This window comes from Zea mays, unplaced genomic scaffold (genome assembly GCF_902167145.1).
Source record: "Zea mays cultivar B73 unplaced genomic scaffold, Zm-B73-REFERENCE-NAM-5.0 scaffold_592, whole genome shotgun sequence".
Classification (NCBI taxonomy): Eukaryota; Viridiplantae; Streptophyta; class Magnoliopsida; order Poales; family Poaceae; genus Zea; species Zea mays.
The window spans coordinates 2,863-22,448 of NW_023367248.1; the positions used below are offsets into that span (position 1 = coordinate 2,863).

The window sequence follows — 19,586 nt, forward strand, 5'->3', positions numbered from 1 at the left end:
AATAAGTGCAAGATCCTCAACAAAATGGATTAAGGTGGGCTTCGGATTATTAATAATTTTTTCTATCTTGTCATTAAGTTCTTGTTTGAATCTGCCTTATCACAATATCCCTCCTTTTAGGGATAAAGCTATCAATGGCGAATCGAGCATTCGCTATCCTTTTTATTTTTTAGCTTTGAATGGAAGAAAAGTAATGAAACCTGCGATGGCTACTGAATAACCTCCTTCTATTTTATTAATTTGAAACCCTTTTACCTTTTTCTTCGTTCGCCAAATCTTCTTCAGTTCTATCCAAGCTCGGTTTTGTCTGAATCTTTGTGGAAGAAGAAGCGGTTCGCCAGCCGCTACATCCAGGGATCCCACAAAATCATTAAACCCGGCGGCTGCTCGCTCTTTGATCAGTGATTCACCGGCCACTAGATCGATGAAGAATCTCTCAAAAATCCGCTTTTTGATCAGTGATTCACCAGCCACTACATTCTTGGATCCCACCTTATTCTCAAACCTGGTGGCTCGCTTGATTGGCAGTCCTGTAAGCTCATCTTGCATACAAATTTTTGGGGTACCAAGGCCTGCATCCACCAAGAACATTTCTTCCCTTAAGCGTAAGCGTAAAACTGAAGATTGTAAGGCGTTTCCACTACATAATAAGAAACTCGAATTAGATCTTGGAAATGATCGACTCCAATAGATGCTCATCATAAGCTTTTTTTTCCTCCTATTCCTATTGATCAGAAGTATCCAGCAGCGCCACGCCAGAGTGACTTCCGAAGCGCTACGGACGGGACGAAATCCGGCAGCCAGCCAGTTGCTGGCTCGGAATAACCAGCCCAGCAAGAAGCTAAATTCTTCCATAACATAACGGGGCGGGGTTGCGCGCGAGCCGGGTGACGTAGGTGCACAAGAGTACTTCGCGCCACAACCATCTCTTTTTTATAGGTTCTACGGACCTGCTTCATCTGGTAAAAAAGAGTCATAGATATGCCTGTAATTAGAAGGAAGAACCGCCATAAAAATCTTCCTCGTGTATCGTCTGTAGCAGAACTATGAACGGGAGCTAGCAATCCGGACCGTATTGAAAAGGTTCCTGAGACACAGCATGGAAGAGTCAAAATATTCAGAAGCGAGGTCCAATAATGAAGAAGGGGTAGAATTACTGAATGAATAAGAGCTGTGGCTAATACCCGAGGCATAAAAGACGCATTTTCTACGGGATCCCGAAACCACCAGCCACCCCGACCTAATTCATGATGAGCCCACCAACTTCCTGGCGAGATGCCTACGGTTAAAAACAACCAACATGTCAAGATCCAAATTCGAATTGGTTCCTGGTCCTGGTCAGAGACCACTGTGTTCGCGCCGGCGGTCCAACAAAGAGGCGAAGTAGTGGTGTCTTTCTTTCCATTACGAACGACAACACGCTTCGCCTGCTCCCTCCCCGTGTCCATTAGCGCTCCTGTCCAGAGCGAAGAGAAGGCGAAAAAGCGCCGCCGAAGCAGGCTTCTATTGCTACGCAACAATAGAGCAGGCGCGCCGCCCACAAAATGTTTGAATGATCGGGTAAAGAGCGAGCTTCTTATATGGGATCCGACGCATCCAGCAGAGCGAAGCAGCGTTCCATTCTTTTCGGCGGCATCCTTCCGCATTGGCGGCGAGTGGAGTGCCACAATCCCATTCATCATTTTTGATCTACATAACCCAAAGCCCATAGCACTGGCGACGTCTCCGGCATAAATGCAAGGAGGATGTATAGCTGATATAGGATCTTGTGGAACAGGATTTGATTCTGCAAGCGGTTCGGTACGAACGAAGAAATTTCGAACAAAAGGATCGGAACTCGCTGATAGGAAAGGAGAGAAAAACAAAGCAATGCCAAGAGCTCCGTCAATCTGCTGTTCATCGATAGACGAAGCTCTCTCTTTTTCATCTCGTGCCAGATGTAACAAAAGATTAGTCCTTTTTCCTTCTCGCGAACCACGGGAGCGCCCAGCGCCCAGAAGAGCAAAGCTCATTTTCAAAACTGGGTCAAGCGGCGCATTAAAAAGGGCTGGCCCGTTAAAAGGACGCTTACTTTGCGAACGAAGTTCAGAATCAACAAGGGTTCTCCGAACGAAGGGAGTGTACAACTGGGGCGCAGCTCCACTTTTTTGTTGGAGAGATAGAATGGAGTTCTTCACGAAGTTCGAGACAAAGGAAAAAATAAAAGTTTCTCTATAGCCTCTGCGTTTTGAGACATTATGGCTTTGGGGTCGACCCCGGTACCGGTAACAAAAAAGGAATCCATAAAAACTTGGGATCCAACACCATGAGAAAATACTACCCTCATGATTAGACCATGTCCCTGAGATTTGATAAAAAAAAGGTGCATTAGCGGTTAATACGTTGTAATTAGATAAGTTATTTGGAATATGACGGAACGAAAGACCAAGGAAAGAAAGAAGAATGCACCAAAATGCAGGTGCTGCACCAAACGCTGGTGGTTGTTTCTTGTTGTAAGTGAATGCAACGAAAAGACCCGGAAATAACAAATAATGAGAAAATTCATTTATAGACATTTCGTGCTCATTTCCTAATTTCTGCTTAGTTATTCCCATCATCCGGTAACCACAGGATGATCCCAATCTCCTTTTAGTAATAGATCTTTTTGATATGTCTCAGCGGCAAGGAAGAGAAAATGCAATGCATCGAGTCGTTTATCAAGAAAGTGGACGAGCTATGGATCAAGATCATATTTAGTCCAATTTCTACCGGTGCACTTCTCATGAAATAATTCCCTTTCCAAGGAAAGGAAAACAAGAACTCGAATACTCGTAATAGCGATCCCGATCCACCTACTTTTTTTCTATTCTTTTATTCTAAAGCACAAGCCATTTTTATGCATGGGGCATAAGAGTGGACAATCTATGTTATCGAAGGAAGTAAATAACAACACTTCAGCGTTTCGGTCTACCCACCCTCATTCAGTAAACCAATAGGATTGCAGCATTGGAATTAGAGTTGGCCAGGTCCTCTAAAAAGAAAAGAAGAAACTACTTAGACTTAGACTTAGAATAGAGAAATGCCATTGGTTTTCTCGTACTACGATATCTTTTTTTTTGTTTTTGGCCATGATTGTGCTGCTCCTGTGAAGGCTAGTGGGAAAGCTCACCGTTCGTTGTGATGAGTGGGGGCCTTGTATCTGTATTCGGATCAGCTCCTTAACATAGTTTCCTGCTTGAACCCTGGCTGGGAGCTGGGAGAGGTGTCCCACTACAGGTGCAAATAAACCATTTTACCTTTCAGGGGAAAGGAAACAAACCACTCAATAATCGGTAGAAATTCCTCCTACTGAACTGAGCCAATCTCTCTCCTTTTGTCTAGTTAGCCGGTTCTGATTGCAGCTTCCTATTTTCCTATTATTGTTTCTCTTCCATCGAGAAGCCATTCTTCATAAGTCAATAACTGGGAGCCAGTGTCATTAAGTGGCCTATCAGAATACAGGTAGCAACCATACGCACTTGGCTTGGCTGAAAAATCCTGCTCATAAGCCAGGTCTGTGTGCCGAGTACAGCCGTTGCCTCAGGGGAAGCGAACAAAGTCATTGGAATAGTTTATTTATTGGGTGGGTCCTTCTCTTCTCATTTCAAGATCGATCATCTCGAGTCTCGGGCTGAATAACCTACTCTTCCTCCGATCTGTAAAGATGAATTTCAATACCTTGTTCTTATATGAGTTTCATGAGTACGATCTAGACTATACTTATTTTATCAGGTTTTTTTCGCATAGCGAGTAGAGGAATAGTTTATAGTTTTGGAACCACCTGAGCAGGAATCGCTGATCCACCTTCACTTGTTTCCTCTGGCTTCGATTCTTTTATTGTATAGTGGACTACTTAGGAGCTTTAGCACTGACCCTCGTGAAAAAAAGAGCTGGGACCCACCTACTATAGATATAGATATAGATGGGCCTCGTTCCTTTATAATACGATCTAGCTTGATCCATCATCCTCAAATTATGATAACTGCCTTCTAGCCGCAGCCGGAGCTACTTCTAATCCGGAATCCAAAGGAGTCGAGCTTTTCGTACTACCATCGCCCGGGCATCGCTTTCTTCCCACTGCTTTCGTCCTGTTTTATTGCTCCTCCTCTCAACTTATTGTTCTTGTGAATACCGTACGTAGTAGTTCTTGTGAATATCAATCTAGGCGTAGGGCTTGCAAGATTCGCTTCGTGCCGTTGGGAAAACACTGGTATATGCTTAGCCCTTCTCTTCCTTGAGGTTTAAGGGGGAAAGATATCGTCTTCTAAACTGAGGAGAGTTATGTATCGCCTTAGCTTATCTGCTGCCTTGTTTTACGAATCTGACTTCACCCTAAAGAACAATAAGAAGTCAATGGGTTTGGTTTCTGACCGCACTTCTCTACAGGCATCCCACCCGTCCTCTTCCTCCAGCAGCTCAAGGTACGCACAGGAAACCACATCTTGAACCACGGAATTAGCCGTGATAGGTTTCTTCTTCCGCTCGGTACTCATCTACCCTAATCTTCCCCTCGCAGTGGATTCCACTAGGTTCTTAACCTCTTCCCAATTCTTAAACTGAAACCTGCGATGTCTAATCCAACTCGGCACCTAACCAGCTTGTCAGCATCGTAAGTTTGCCTCAACATTCCCCCTAGAAATAGAATAAGAATGTAAATCTACTTTCATTTAGGGATGATACTTTCTTTTTTTTTCTAGAACTAGAATAAGTAAGTATGCTCTGGAGTAAAAGGATTCGAACCTTTGCATGCCGGTACCAAAAACCGATGCCTTACCACTTGGCTATACTCCAAACGGTCGGTTCCTGGGGAGAGGGGGAAGGGAGAAGCAGGGCTCGAAGAAAACGAGCCGTGCAAGGACGCGGGGATATAGCAAGTAAGCTGCAAGGTTTTCCCTTTAGGACCGACTACAACAAGCTCGCGACTCTAATAGAAACTAAGGGTCAGCTCTCTGCTCTATTTGCTTGCAATGCGTTGCCTATCAAAGTCGGCGAACGCTTCCACCCCCTCTTGCCCTTGTTACGCAACACGCCAACAAAGAACCTTGGTTCCGTTGCGCCCTGTACTGTATTCCGAGGCGACCATTTCGCGCGGTTCGATCCATTTCCCGATCCGAAAAATCCGATAACGTACCTATATGAGTGGGATGGATGGTAAATCATTTGCAGTCTTTTTCGGCAGGACCTAGACACGGAGGTTCGGGAAGTAGCGCATGACAGCATTCACTGGTGAAAGGACTGGCAGCAGCGAGAGCATCATAGTTGACATGGTCGGAGCTACAGTCCCCATATCCGTCTCTACTCTTTCTGTAATTGACTCCCTCCCGCTCCCGTCCATCAAAAAGTGTTATTTCCTCCAGCTCCCTCCGATGCCGGTAGATTAGATTAATTCATTGACAAAACCCATTGATTCCAAGCAAGAGGATGCGCCTAGCGCTAGTTGCTCAATCCGTTGCTTGTTTGGTGATAAAATCGCTGATGCGAACTCGGTAGTGCTACTGAAACCACTTTGTGCATCTTCTGTTGCCAGGAAAGAAAGACGTGCTGGGTCAGTCCGGCACGTCACGCTTGCTAATACGGCCCGGCTGCCCCTATACAGAAATAGTTTAATCGATTGACCGACTTTACTTTACTTTATCGCACGCATAGATAGTTTCGACTGCAGAGGCTAACCTACTGTGATCTCATTTAGTTGGCAACTCGACTCCAACCCGATCTAGAAGAGGATTTCTTTAAATCAATAGCACTTCTCTCTCAACTGTGCAGTCGACCACAAAACCATGGAATTTCTATATGAAAATAAGAGATGCTTCTAGGGACAATCAAGATCACTAGGAAAGAGCTGAGTTAAAGTGGCACTCACTTGATTAAAGGGTTTCGTGTGTACTGACTGATCTAAGTGCAGAACCATTCAAGAAACGTAATTGAAAGAAAGAAAGAGCGCTATTCTTCTTTAGTTAGGTACTGCCATCAATGAGTTTGCTAAGAAAGACCCCGGTGGAATATTTGGCCTGCTTACTAACTTATAGGCTTCAGAGGGGACCCTTTCTCGCCCAGCCCCACCTACAGGGAGTGTAGGATTTCGTTCGCAACTCTTTTTCCTAGAAATCTCAATCCAGCGAGTCACTACTCTTTTTCTCAAACAAGAAGCTGACAAAGAGATCCATCCATTTCTAAGTTTGTCTCCACCTCATTGGCCATCTATTTTATTTTCCCAAGAGACTGGTTTGATTCCACCAGAGTCTCTCTTAGCGCATAAGTTGAAATTCATTCAGATTAGCATGAAAACCATTCTGCAAGATATCAAGAAATTCTTTAAATAAGTCATCATTCATTAGCGCGTAAGAGCATTCATTCTATCAACGATATTTCTCGAACTGGCGCACTTCCAGGAAAGTAGGAGATTTCTCGTAAGGATTATACGTGATTTTCCCATTATGTGAGCGTGCATTTCCTCAATCATTAAGAATTGGGCCTTGGGAAGAAAAACTAGTTCTATGTCAATTCTACAGCCAGAGAAAGAATCAAGTCTATCTCACTCATATAGTGGCTGCCAGTGGCACTATTTCTTTTCCAGACAAACCTTTTATTTTATGGTAGTTTCACTCCGATTGCGGGAGGGAAGCAGGGCTATAGAAATCAGTTCAGAAAAGGACTGATTGATAGACTCAATTTTACGGAGAAGAAAGGAATATTCACAGCATTCATCACTTCTATATTTTACTATGATTTTTCGAGCGTGTATAGAGCCTATCTAGCTCTATTTCCTAGTTTCTCCTTTAAGTTGTGAGGATTGAGTTTGCTTTGATTCTGGTTCAGGGCAAGGGCTACTTTCTTGAGTTCGTATAAGCATGGATCTAATCTTACCTGGATTGGTTATCGAGATGAGAAGACTGGCACTTTAAAGCGGGTAACGTATAGGATAGTCCAAGTAGAGAGGCCGGGTCTTATACCAGTAGCTTCAACCCAGTAGGTTATTTTGACTGGGCCTTTAGTTGGCAACTCGACTCCAACCCGATCTAGAATCAGATTTCTTTTTTGCGAACTCATAACTTAGCTAAATGGGGAGAACGAAGAGGCGTGGGAAATTGGGGGACGGACTCCTCAATACCGGATGAAGTTGGCTTACTTAAGTCCTTGGAGCTTCCCCCGCGGTAGAAGAATCTATCTTAAGGATATCGTCGGCATCACAACGAAGACACACATTCCGCACTACTTGCTCATCCCATGACTTCCCATCAGCTTTCCGTAGATCCCTCACAATCGAGTTAGGCCGATTAGGGAATTTCTCTCTCTTCGAACCTTGGGATCCAGTAGTCCACCCAAACTTGCTGTGCTTAAACCATCTCCAATGCGCCAGATCAGACCCGCCAAAAGAGTTTCCCTTGCAGCACAAACACCCTCCTCCATGTGATCGAAGCCTGAGGCGGAACCTTTGCTTTGCCCTTAGACAATCTCTATTCGGGTAGTCGCGCCCTTGAAGCACCTGAGCACATAGAGAATCAACGGCAGTCAACAGACTTCATCTCAACTGAGTGTGCCGGTCCCAGGTTCTCCAGTGGAGTCGATATGTGTGAGTTGAGTCTAGCAGGGGCAGGGGAGTGAGAATAGTCGACAGTTGAATAGCTTGGCCAGAGAAAGAGGGAATGAATGATCGGTCTCGTTCTGGATCTCTTTCCTTGCGCCCTAGTCCATTCCATCTATCTTGACTGCAACTTGGATTCTTTCTTGACTGCTATTTGGATTGGTAGTCCGTCAAATCTCTAAGCAGGTGGCTAGAAAACCTTCCGGAATAGGAGGAATATCAGATAGTTTCTCTTCTCATCAGGAATGGAATTCGGTTTCCAATCTGGTCACACATGACTCTTGTCCTAAAGCAATTTATTGATTAGGAGCAGTGGGTGGCCCATAGAAAGGAATGCCTGCCTATCCATAGCCGGGCAAATTGCTGCATATTCAAGTCACCCAATTCTCTTCTCTTGCACTATGTCTATTGGAATGGACCCTTGATTCTCCAGCAGATCCTCCTGGTATGGAAGGATATCATCCACAAAACAGATTGCTGAAAATGCCATGCCATCCAAGTTCGCAAAGGAGCGGTCTTCCTAATCTCTCTTTTGTTTGTGGGAATCTCTAGTGAGACCTTTTGATTTCCGGGGTTTCCTACTGTCTTTTGACTTTGGCGGACTCTGCATAAAATCTTGTATGGTGGTCCAGTTATTTCTAGAATATTTCACAGGATGATCGTGTGCGGCTCCTATCCAGCTAACCAAATGGATCAGTACCTGTTTGCGAATTTATCTTTCCCAAAGTGGACACAATGATTCGAAATTAAGGAAATCTCCGAATTCTCAATGTGCATTTTCTGGTCCTTTCTTATGGACAATTCCGTTTTCCCATTGGCATAAAGACTTGTTTGACTACGATCCACGAACCAATTCACATACTCATCGGATCTATCCTTCGAAGAGAGTTGATCCGCTATTTGCAGGACTTCCGCACCCTCGATAGAATGAATGAAATGACTGAGCATAAAATCCTATATAGCAAGGATAGATTATACGGAATAGAAGAGTCGGTTCTAAGCTAATCAAAGTATGAATTCCCATAGCAATAGCAAAGAAAAAGGAAGCCCATATCTGATATATTGCTGAGGCATCTTGGGAAAGAGGTGTGTCTCGCATCCGCCGGCTATGAATTCAATGAGAAAATCCATGTGACACACGCAGATCAATACGGAAATGGCAAGGCATTCAACTCGACCCATTCATTCTCGACCATACGCCCTTAGCTCCCAACTCTCTGACCTGCCTCCCTTATACTAAATACTAAGACCGGTTTAAGAAGAGAAGTATTTGCTTGCTTGCCGGTTGAAGTCTGCTCGTCGCATTCTAGTCGTGCGTGATAGAATAGGCCCACATAAAGAGAAAGCGGAGACCTTCCCAAGGTTACTCATCTAGATCTGGATAATCACTAGCTATATTATTTCCTGCTCCTAAATTCTCGTAAATAGAGGATAGGCCCGGCCCGGCACCCCACAGTCACGGCACCTCTAAGAAGACACCTATTCCCGGCGCACTCCATGTGAAAGACACCTATTCTCGGCACTATTCCATAGCACACACACTTATACTTAAGTAGGCATAGCTCCGTTAAGAGCTCATCGAACTTTACTTCTAGTGATAGAAGGGGTAAAGGTGAATTTAAGTCCTCTTTCTCTCGGAAATATACGCCACATGCCAGTGATCGATCTCTCTCAAGCTAGGTATCGGTGAAGTCCGTCATGGAATTGAAGTGGTAGAGTGGTAAGTGGGCGTACGGTCTATGGATTTCCTATCAGTGGCATTAGTTCCTTCTCTAGATAGATGGCTATTGAGCTTCTCATTCGTGAGAGTCATGCGCCGGATCAAGGGCTCTCTCATCTCCTATTTGGAAATGTATAGGTTCTGTAAGTGGCCAGTGCCCGCGAGTAAAGGCAGATCATCAAAAGTCATCTAATCCATCTAAGTGCCGGTATTGCCCAGTGCTTGACTGGAGTTGTCATGATACCCGGATACTCACCTCACTATACGCCAATTCAGGGAAAGGTCATGCTGGGAAGCTTCCTTGAAAGATAGTCTCAACACTCTCGATGAGAAACGAGAACCCAGCCAACGAAGGTTTATGCATATATTGGTCCGCATCCAGAGGAAGTCAAGGTTTCCAGATGTGCTCATCCCTGCTTGCTGATATGCAAATCGATTGGAATTGGCAAATCATAGAGTTTGTCGCTGACAAGAGCTGTTTTGGCCATGGTGATCCTCCTCTCAATACCCATTCCTGCGAATTCCCAATCCAATTATATTAGTATAATGTGTAGAAGAAAAAGGGGAATCCATGAGAAAGCCCATATTGTTCGTGGCAATGGAACATTCCTTTCCACTTTTGTGAATGGAGATCACTGACGAGCACTCTTGCGCAAATCAAGAGTCAAGGTAGGAGCTATGAAGCTGTCCCGGGTAGGAAAGGATCCCTTTGAGTTCATATTGCTGCAGGAGAAAGAGAAGGGCACAGAGCTTCTATATACCACTGGATTCCACCAGACTGTTCTGTGGAAAACACGGCACCCTATCCCTTCCCTGACGGGAACCTGGATACCATAGCATAGGAACCTCGAAAATACGTATTATAGGTTGGTTGTATACACACTCATCCTTTAAGAAGATAAGAGAGCCCCGCGGACATTTCATTTCCTTCCTCGAAACCTGGAAACTGATACTGCCTCGATTCTGCTTCCGTCTATCATGTCCAATCTTACTTTCGTGCCGATGAAGGGCAGTCCGGAAGGTGGAGTTAGCACCGGGCCGGCCTATTCTTAGAAGCTGAAGTAGGAGTAGGAGCACTCTTCTTCCTCACCTCAAGCGTAGCCGTATTAGTTGGATCCGGCATCCTTTCGACTGGAGATACCCTCGCATTACCGGCTTCCCGGCATACTGGCAAGTTTACTTGACTCACCCATTCTTGAGACTGGCCACTACTTTGTTTGATTTCCTTGTCACTGTAGTAAGCAAGCGGCACCTATTGATCTACTTCCCTCTAGCATCACTCATCCTTACGGCACTAGTCCATCCATCCCTCGACCGAAGAGAGTCTTCCTCCTCACGGAACTAGGGTTGGTTTGGTTTCATAGACAAGACTTTCGAGCGCGACGTTGCGCACATCCTCTTGCTTGGTATCTTTTCTAGTGTGCATCACATTCATTTTCCTTTCCTTTCATGTAGATATGATAATCTTCGTGGCATCAACCTCATATAGGAGCTGCCAGTAGTACTAGTACTAGTACTTTCGCGGGATTTGAAAGCAGGCAAACTTATGATGCGAGTCTAGTTAGATTAGAATAGAACCAGCTGAAATCCGAACCAACCAATACGCTTCGCTTTCCTCTGCTCGTATAGACTCCGTTCGTGTTAGGACATCCATAGCCAATAGTAATAGTAGCTAGTAGCTTCGCCCCCCCTTGCCCCCGGAAAGGTTCTCATTCCTCACTGGATCTAGTTGACTTGCTGCTACAGCAATCAATCTATCTATATGTTCCGGACGGAAGAGAGAGTTTCCTACATTCCCATTCCCATGAACTGAACATCGGGTACCAACGATCTGGAATCCCGTGCTACAGATATGCACCTGTGCGGAACCAACCTGGCAATCCTCCTGTCTATTCTTTCTATCTGGACTAGCGCTTCCCACTGGAGCTTACTACTTGACTAGAGCACTTGAACTTGTTAGTTTCATTAGTCAGTTTCCTAGCATAGCAAAGTGAGTTTCCCATCAACGGATTATCATCCTGTTGTTTCCATGAACATCAGGTACATATATGAACCTGTCAACGGAGCGGAACATATGATATGAACCAAGTAGATTCGTCTTTTTGCTCGTCAATATGCTCGTAACATTAGTCGTTACTCGCTCGTTAGTAGTTACTCGCTCAGCTCATTAGTAGTGAACTATGATCATTTGTGAGGAGTATGTTTTCAACTCTATGTATGTCAATTCGAGAGTAGAGCGATCTATGTCAACCAAGAGCAGAACTCTCTCTATTTCCGGCACAGGCTTTCTTTCAATCAAGAAGAAGATTATTTCAGATTTTATCACTATCCGGACTGCTATCTACTATCTACCTATCTATCTACCCGGGCTCGTTGTGAGGCGGGACCCAACCCTCCTCTTCACTCCACTGCTTCAACAGAAATGGATCCATCATCTGCTACCCATGAGTAATAACGTTACGAATCTACCACTGATCCCGAGGGCAAGTATGAAAAAGAGAGTCAAGCAAGGTTGGATTCGTATGTTCCATTTGAGTAAGCCTCTGATGCCCTGCGCACATAGCTTCTTGCATGCCCGATGGCAGATCTCCCAACCTGGAGTATATTCCCGGCCCCGTAGCTTAGCTTAAGATCTTCGTATTTCAAGTCCACCGGCATGGGACCTGACCTTGGGAATAAGCCCCGCCCTGTCCTCTAAGATATGAGATCCACCCACACCCAAACCTGGAAAAGCGGCAGGCTCTAGTCGAACTCCATACCAGAAGAGAACCCTTTCCGTTGGAAGAAAGAGAAAAGGGGCCGGGCTATGCACTTCAAGAGAACCAACCCAAGAAGCACTCAATAAACTATTATATATAGTCCTGGCCACCAGATCAAGCTAGCAGGAATGGGTACTACAGCACCAAGAAAGATCGATGGAAAGGGATATGAAACTATTTTAGATGCACGCTCTAGCTCTAAAGCAAGCTTATACGCACTCATAAAGGTGCCGTCTAGTGCCGTGAAGATAAACCGATTCTCTGACCATCCCTCGAGATAGCCTTTTATTCTCTTTAAGGAAAGGATCTGGGAGCCATATAAGGATGAGTTAGCCGTAGGATATGATTCCTTCTTGCTTGTTGGGAAGGGAATAAGGGGATCGAGAATGATGCTGCAAACAAGATAAGGGATTCACCAAGGCAGTATTACTATTACTATTACTATTACTATGGAAATGGAAATGGAAATGGAAATGGTATAGAGCTAGCCCAGAAAAGAGAATCCATGGCATGGCTATTCACTCAATCAAAAGAGAAGGTCATAATCTGGAAACTATTCTCATACAGAAGGGTTCTACGCTAGGAATCACTAAACTAGACGAGCACTTCTCAAGTGCCAGCTAGGAAACTGTCTGTACTGTAAACCAACCACCCGTAGAGAACTTTTAGTAGATGGAAGCGAGCTCCCTAGTCCTATTCGACCCACTTGGAATTCCCTTATGTGAATCATTCATGTAGCATTGATATACGAGAATTCGAGATTGCTCCACCGGGCCTGACTAGTAAATACAGTATACGGGGAAGAGAGTCTTCTGAACCTGAAACCTATGAAGCAAGGAAATCACTCTACTCTGCAAGCTATTCCACTGGAAAGGACAGGTTTCTAAAGGAATGGGATTAGTACTACTTAATTAAGGAAGGGATGAGTGCTGTCTTCCGGGCGGGGGTTCTAGCAACTAAAGCAGTGGAAATGTTCTCGTTCTCTCATGCTTCAAAGCACAGAGTTGTGCCTGGCATTCCCATTTGTCTCTCTCTGTCGAAAGCTAGGTCAAAGGTGCCTGTGCTCGAAATGCAACATCACTCACTTGGTCTAGTGGGTCGGGGTTCATCAAGCTTTTCATCTCCTGAAGCGTATAGAATCCGCTCTTTAAGGTCGAGAATCCGCTCTGCTCTGGAAGGTCGAGTCGATTAGGCCTTGTCATCATGTCATCGCACTCCACTGGTATCAAAGTTCTCGGCCCTTTTCTTATATTACTTTGATTATATTATAGAAGTGTGCCCGGTCTTGTCTCAGCATTCGAGGTTGGATGTGTTTCCTCAGTCATCGTTCGAGGAAAGCTCTTGGCATCGGTCGTATTCTCTTCTCGTTCTGTTGGGAGCTGATATCCGTCATGGCAAGAGGAAAGGAATGGGATCGGCATTGCATTGGTTGGTACCAGTAGCTGTAGCAGCAAGTAGGTCGTTGGGAGCTGATTGTGTTAGTAGCTAGAATCCTGGTTGGGAAACAGCATTAGCACGAAACCATTCTATCAAAGCTATTTCGAGAACAGCCAGCCTTCTTGAGTAATAGGGCTTTCAGGCTCGCTAACCTCAGTGGGCTATCGTTATTTGTTTAGTATGGAATCGCATTTGGTACCCCCTTGCTTCAGCAGACGGAAAGAAAGCAAAGACGCTTCTAGGAATGCATATTCATTCGAGTCAAGCGTTGAAGCAGGACTGGCCGGCCGGTCTGTAAACGAGATCTAGAGAAGAAGCCAGGGAATTTCTCTTGTCAAAGAATCCCCGTTCTCTAGCAGCAAGTAGATCGTAGGGATCAGTGGTAGTAGGTAGCGAGACAAGAAATGACAAGTCAACCAGATATGGGGATGCGCTTGGAGATCGGAGAATTGCTCCACTCCGTTCCCAATAGCAGTAGAATCATATGGTCAATACAAACAAGTGCAGGATGTCAATCAAGTGACAGAGCCGGGGCAGATGATCTTTAGCCAACTACTCCTTATGAATCTGAATGGAATGCATATCTCAATTGGGAAGAAAGCAAAGGTCGAGGGTCAATACTTGAAAATGAAGGATCAGGAGATGCAAACTAAGATTTCCGATCTAGATCTGGTTCATCACCGGCACCCAATGGTTTTCTTCGGAGAAAGATCAGATATTCGTTTATTCAGTGCAAATCCGGATTCCGGCACCAAGGATCAACCTCATTGGCCTCCAGCTAGACTGTTGACTCCATTTTGCTTTGCATATATAGGAGAGCCACATTTCATTTCTCGAACTAGAGGGAATAGACCTATTTGCTTGCCGGGACCGGGATATGATCACCTTTGCTTGGTTCATAGCAGCTGGTGGATACGGTTTCATTCTAACCTTTGTTGACTTCGGGCAAGGTCAAGTAAGTCATGGGATCTATCTAGCTCATAAAGTGCCAGTGCCATTGAAGACTTGGCTATCAGTTGTATTGGACCCATGACCAATAGAGAGGTTGCCATTACGGCCTGTGTTCGGAGTACTGCTCCTCCAGAATAGAATGGTTCACACGTGAAAGTGCTTCGAAATATGAGGTTGAGAAGACCTGCCAGGTTCTGTCTCAGTGGATTGAAATCTCTATCGGCAAGCGTACTTAAAGGAGAACTGAAAAATCAGTTAGAGGGGCGTTAGCGAAGCTAAAAATAATAAACCCACCTAAACGTCAAATGAAGAAGCTGTAATAATAGATATAGAAGAATGCCTACCCTTGTTCTTAATATAAGGCCGCCAAAGTTCGAGTTTCCTTCCAGAGCAATCTGAAGACTCCTTCATATCGTTGCCTTTACGAAAAGATCGAATCTCTTTAATATAATAAAATATCTGGGCGTAGCGTAAGTGAAGTCAAGCTCTGTTCATTTGAATTCCGGCTCATATGTTGAGCGTAGACAAGTCTTTCTCAAGGTAGGTCTTGCTTGTTGCGAAGTCCGTTTTCCGGCCTTAGAAAGCAATTTCTCTTTGCCTCGATCAGTAGGCCCTAACGGCTCTATGTCCACCTCAATTTTGAGGGATAGAATAGAATATCTTCTTTGTGAGTCGGGGTATGTATCCTTTGATACAGGTAAGGCTCGCAGGGGTGAAGTGGGAAGTTTTTACTGCCGGAGAGAATGAATAGAAGTCTTGCCTTGCTTCTCACGTTTCTGTGTTCGTAGAAGCTTGGTCTATGGTTTCCTGTTTGTTAGCTTTGCTGCTCCAAGCATAGTTGGTGGATAGCTTAAAGGTGAGTGAGTGAGTCGGCAGGCTTATGTGATAGTAAGGGTCTAGTAAGTCAAGGGTGCCGCAGTCTATATCTTAGTTTAGTATAGTACGCCCTTAAGTGACAGAAGGAGGACAGGGCGCTAAGCAGAGAAAGAGCTTCCAATGCTAGAGGCGCGTGCATTGAGTAAGAAGTTTGATTTGAGGAGGAGCCCGAGAAGAAGCTTGCCGCGTTGAGGGTTGCTTCACTTTCCGCTGGGGCCTTGAGGAAGGATAGGGCTGCAAGGATACTAGCAAATTGGCTGATAGGGACCGGAAGCGTATTCGAAGAATTGTAGAGAGACCGGGCGCGGCCTAATTCATGGTTTTCTTCCTTGGGAAATCCTCTGCCATTTTGCCTAGTCTGAGAAATCTTCGTATGTTTCTTTACATGCCTTTGTATAAAGACAATCATTGTCGGACGGACTTCTTAACTTAATAAAGAGAAGGGCGCGGCAGTCGACTCTGCTCCTTGGCTTGGGGTGGGGAGTTCCGCTTTCGGAATACGCAAATTGGACTTCTCCATTGGAAAGAGCATTGGATTTCCATTTGCTTTCTTGGGGATCACCACTATCTCGATTTTGACACCGGCACTTAGGGTAGGAGAAGGAGAAAGAGACAAGTTTCCACCTCATCCGAGTCAGAGCTCTCAGTGACTTCCCCCATAGCAACGGGAGATGATCAGCCCATCACCCTAAAGGAAAGGAAATTCGAAGAAATAAGATCTGATCTTTCAGTGAAATAAGCATCTACTAATCTAACTAGCGAACCAATATGTCTATCAATAGCCCTGGGTTCTTACCTTGTCTTGACTCTTCACCGAGTGAAAGTGATACACTACTACTTTAGGTTCGAACACTACGGCATGTTACGAACATTAAGGCACCTATCCTTTCAAAAAGGAATCAATGGCGAACGTACGCTATCCAACAGAAGTCCCGACCGATATGACTATTCATCCTTAAGCGAATGCTGGAACGAAAGTAACCCTCGAAGTGAAATAAAAGCAAAGGGCAAATCAACTAATTGTTCTCTAATACCACCTCCTCCTGTATCTACTATTGGTTGACTGAAAATTCAAAAAAGAAAAAGTTGCACATCTTCTGAAAAGATAAGGGCTCGGTATCGGCTCAATCGAACAAGCTGAGGTATATAGGGAATAGTAGAACATATTGATTATCCTATTGGATTGGTTCCGCTCAGTCGAGATATGATGACTCAATAGGCATTGAGAGTTTCGATTCAATGTGGGAATGACTAAGACAAGTTAGGCTAAACAGATATGCATGCACCATAGAGGTTTATCCACCATAGGTTTGTACACAAGAATAGTAGTCACAGCGAGGGATGCACATAAATCAGATCTGCACTGGTATAAGTGATAGGTTTTGGAAACAGCATAATGAACGTAACGCACAGATGGAATAGAACTAAATGGAAAGTCGAGCCTGCTGATAGGGGATGGGATCACCTTCAAATCGATTTAAAGTGGCCTTAAAAGTGGATTAAAATGGGTTTCTAAAAAAGTGCAATAACTTAATTATCAAATGCCAGGCTTATACCATTACGACTTGTGATTTGTTTACGGTATGGACTATTGAACAAGTAGTTTTACGGTGATAACAATAAGAAGAAACAGTTTCCACTAATGAGCGGAGGTAGCCGTCACTCAGTAATTCATGTTATCTCACTAGGCAAGTCATCCCTACGCCAAGTCCAGTTGGCTACCGGGATCAAACCGCTTCGCTTGCACAGGCCTAGAAATTCTAACAAGAACAACTCCCTAGCTGACATCTTAACCAACTACTTCGTAAGAGCCCCACCTCCGAGAAATTACCAGAGGATCAACAAAGCAAGACAAGCCAGACCCTACGGCGTCTTTGTCTATTTCGTTCACTACTCCTCCTGAAAATGCTAGGCTAGCCAGTACTATTGAGTACTATGGACTATGGTGTACTATCGAGAGAAAAACAAGTCCATTAAAAAAGAATAAACTTCTATTTAGGAGGGAAACGAGAAAATGCATAGATCAATATCTGCATGAATAGCCGCTGCATAAACAACTCTAGCTCTAACTCAAGAAAAGAACTACAAAGAACAAAAGAAGAGTTTCTCCTCTGCAAAGTAACAGCAAGTGAAATTAGCTCCCTGTCGGGATAGAGATTCTCTATTATCTTGAACTCACTCACCAATACTTTAAGATCGTCAATAGCACACTACCTCTCCAAGGCAGTGCACTATTTCCTCAACAAAAGAGAAGAAGTAAACGATTGCCAGGTTGTAAGCACTTTGAGATATTGGCCTTCGGCTTAAGATAGTTACTTGACTTAAAAGCATTCTCGAGATCCTTATCATTTAAGGAACAAGAAGAGATTGTCTACTCTCGGCAATGTAAGAAGGTTCGTGAAATAGCACCCTGTCGGGGATCAAGATTCTCTATTATCCAATCCACATTCCCACTCTCCTTATTCATACATCAGTTCAGCTACAACAAAGAAGATATCCTTCCCATTCGTCTTGTCAGTCTTTCATTTCTTTGGTTTAGTTAGGAATAGGCATGAACTAGGCTAGCAGTTGTCACCAAAGCAAGGGACTAGCTTATCTTTTCAGCGAGACTCTAGAAGATAGGCTCAGGTCAAGCATTCCCATATGCCGGTAGAAATCCTTCTTAGCCCTCATAAAGCATGCATCACAGAGTCATAGGCATATGCTCCTTGATAAACTAGTTGGCAGGCTAGGTTCCGTAGTCAAGGCCGCAGGTTTGTGAAGAGCCGAGCTAATTAGGCGACCCACAGCACCATTTCATCGAGGACATGAGACGTGGTAAGCCAATTGGACCTGAAAAGGAGAGACAAGCCAGGACCCGAGTGGTTAAGTAGTAGCTGCATTGGTGCTACAGCCGACTGTCGTCGAGAGGATTCGGCAGGCGAAGAGTTGCGATGCTATACTTATGAAAATAAGAGCGATGGTTGAGAACAGCTGCTCCCTTTCCCCGTATAGGCTCTGCTGGTACATTCCAGTTCGTAGAGCGAATCTGTGTCCCAGACGATCGACTGACAGCTGAAGCCTTTCAGAGGCTTACGAATCGTGATATACGATCCACTCTCCTGTGATACTAAGATTTCTCCGCAGGATCCCTGGGATTTCTACTGGTGGAAAAAGAAGGTATGGGAGTCACCTTCCTGCAGACAGAGATCGAAGAGCTTGTATTGGAACCATCTCATCCCATTGGTGTTTAGAACAACGCTTCGCTCCTTAGCGGCCTACTCAAACACCTACTAAAGCTACTCAGGGTACTTCTTAACAAACCATGTCAAGCTACCTTGCTAGTTCTATTCCTGGCTATCCGTGGGTGGTTCATATCCAACTACTACTTGTTGCCCTTGCACAAATGTCTATCAGCTATTCCCATGCCTATCCTTTAAATAAACGTATCTTGACTAAACGCTTATCTTCTATTTCGAACTCAAAACTACTACTTGTTTCGCTCGCCTATCTAGCTCTATGAAATACGGATATACCGGTCCTAGCGTTCTCCTTCAATGGTCTGTTCCATACTTCTTTCTATCTAGACTTGTTAGCCTCAACGTTACGCATCCGTCCTATCCCGTGTCACTAACCCTAGCCCTATCCAACCAAGCCGCTCTTCCTCATTCGAGCTAAAAGCTCTCCCTCGTCCAGGCATCCGGGCATTCATTTCACTGCATTTCCCTCATTCAATCACTGCATGAAAAAGAAGCCATGATTGCATTCCACTTGTCGTTGATAGGACAAGTTCACTGACTATATGCGAGTAAAGACTACAGGGAAGTAGTCTAAAAACAAGTAAGTAATAAGTGGATTCTCCCTATAGAGCAGAGCATAGTGACAAAAGTTCCATTTAGATATGGTTGTATCATATGTATATAAAGAATGTACTCGCAATGAACTGGCTAAGTCCAACCAACCATGATGGCAGCCTGCCCCCCTATAGCCAAAGCAAGCGATAGCAAATAGTGATTTTATGGAGTAAGCTTCGCTCCGCGCCAATTAGAAAAAAGTGAAAAGACTCTATGCTCTGCTCATATAGATATGGGATTCCTACTGGGGTTCATGACAACTATTGTGACTAAGGCAAAACGTGAAAGAAAAAGGCCGCTAAGGAAAAGCACCCCGTTTAAAGAGATCCTATGAGGTCTTTGCTATCGCTTTCCACTTTCCGGGGAGGCTTGAAAGCTACTACTCAACAAGGTCGAGCTCCACGATGGAC

General features: G+C 44.6%; 1 protein-coding gene across 1 annotated transcript in view; it reads right to left on the reverse strand.

Moving 5' to 3' along the window:
• The window catches only part of LOC118475720 (probable cytochrome c biosynthesis protein), a 39,022-nt gene continuing 19,436 nt past the window's right edge, over positions 1 to 19,586 (reverse strand). Inside the window, exon 1 of the mRNA XM_035963945.1 lies at positions 1 to 19,586. This exon is cut by the window's right edge and continues 19,436 nt beyond it. Within this exon, the coding sequence (XP_035819838.1) occupies positions 732 to 2,597 (1,866 nt within the window). The 5' untranslated portion in view covers positions 2,598 to 19,586 and the 3' untranslated portion in view covers positions 1 to 731.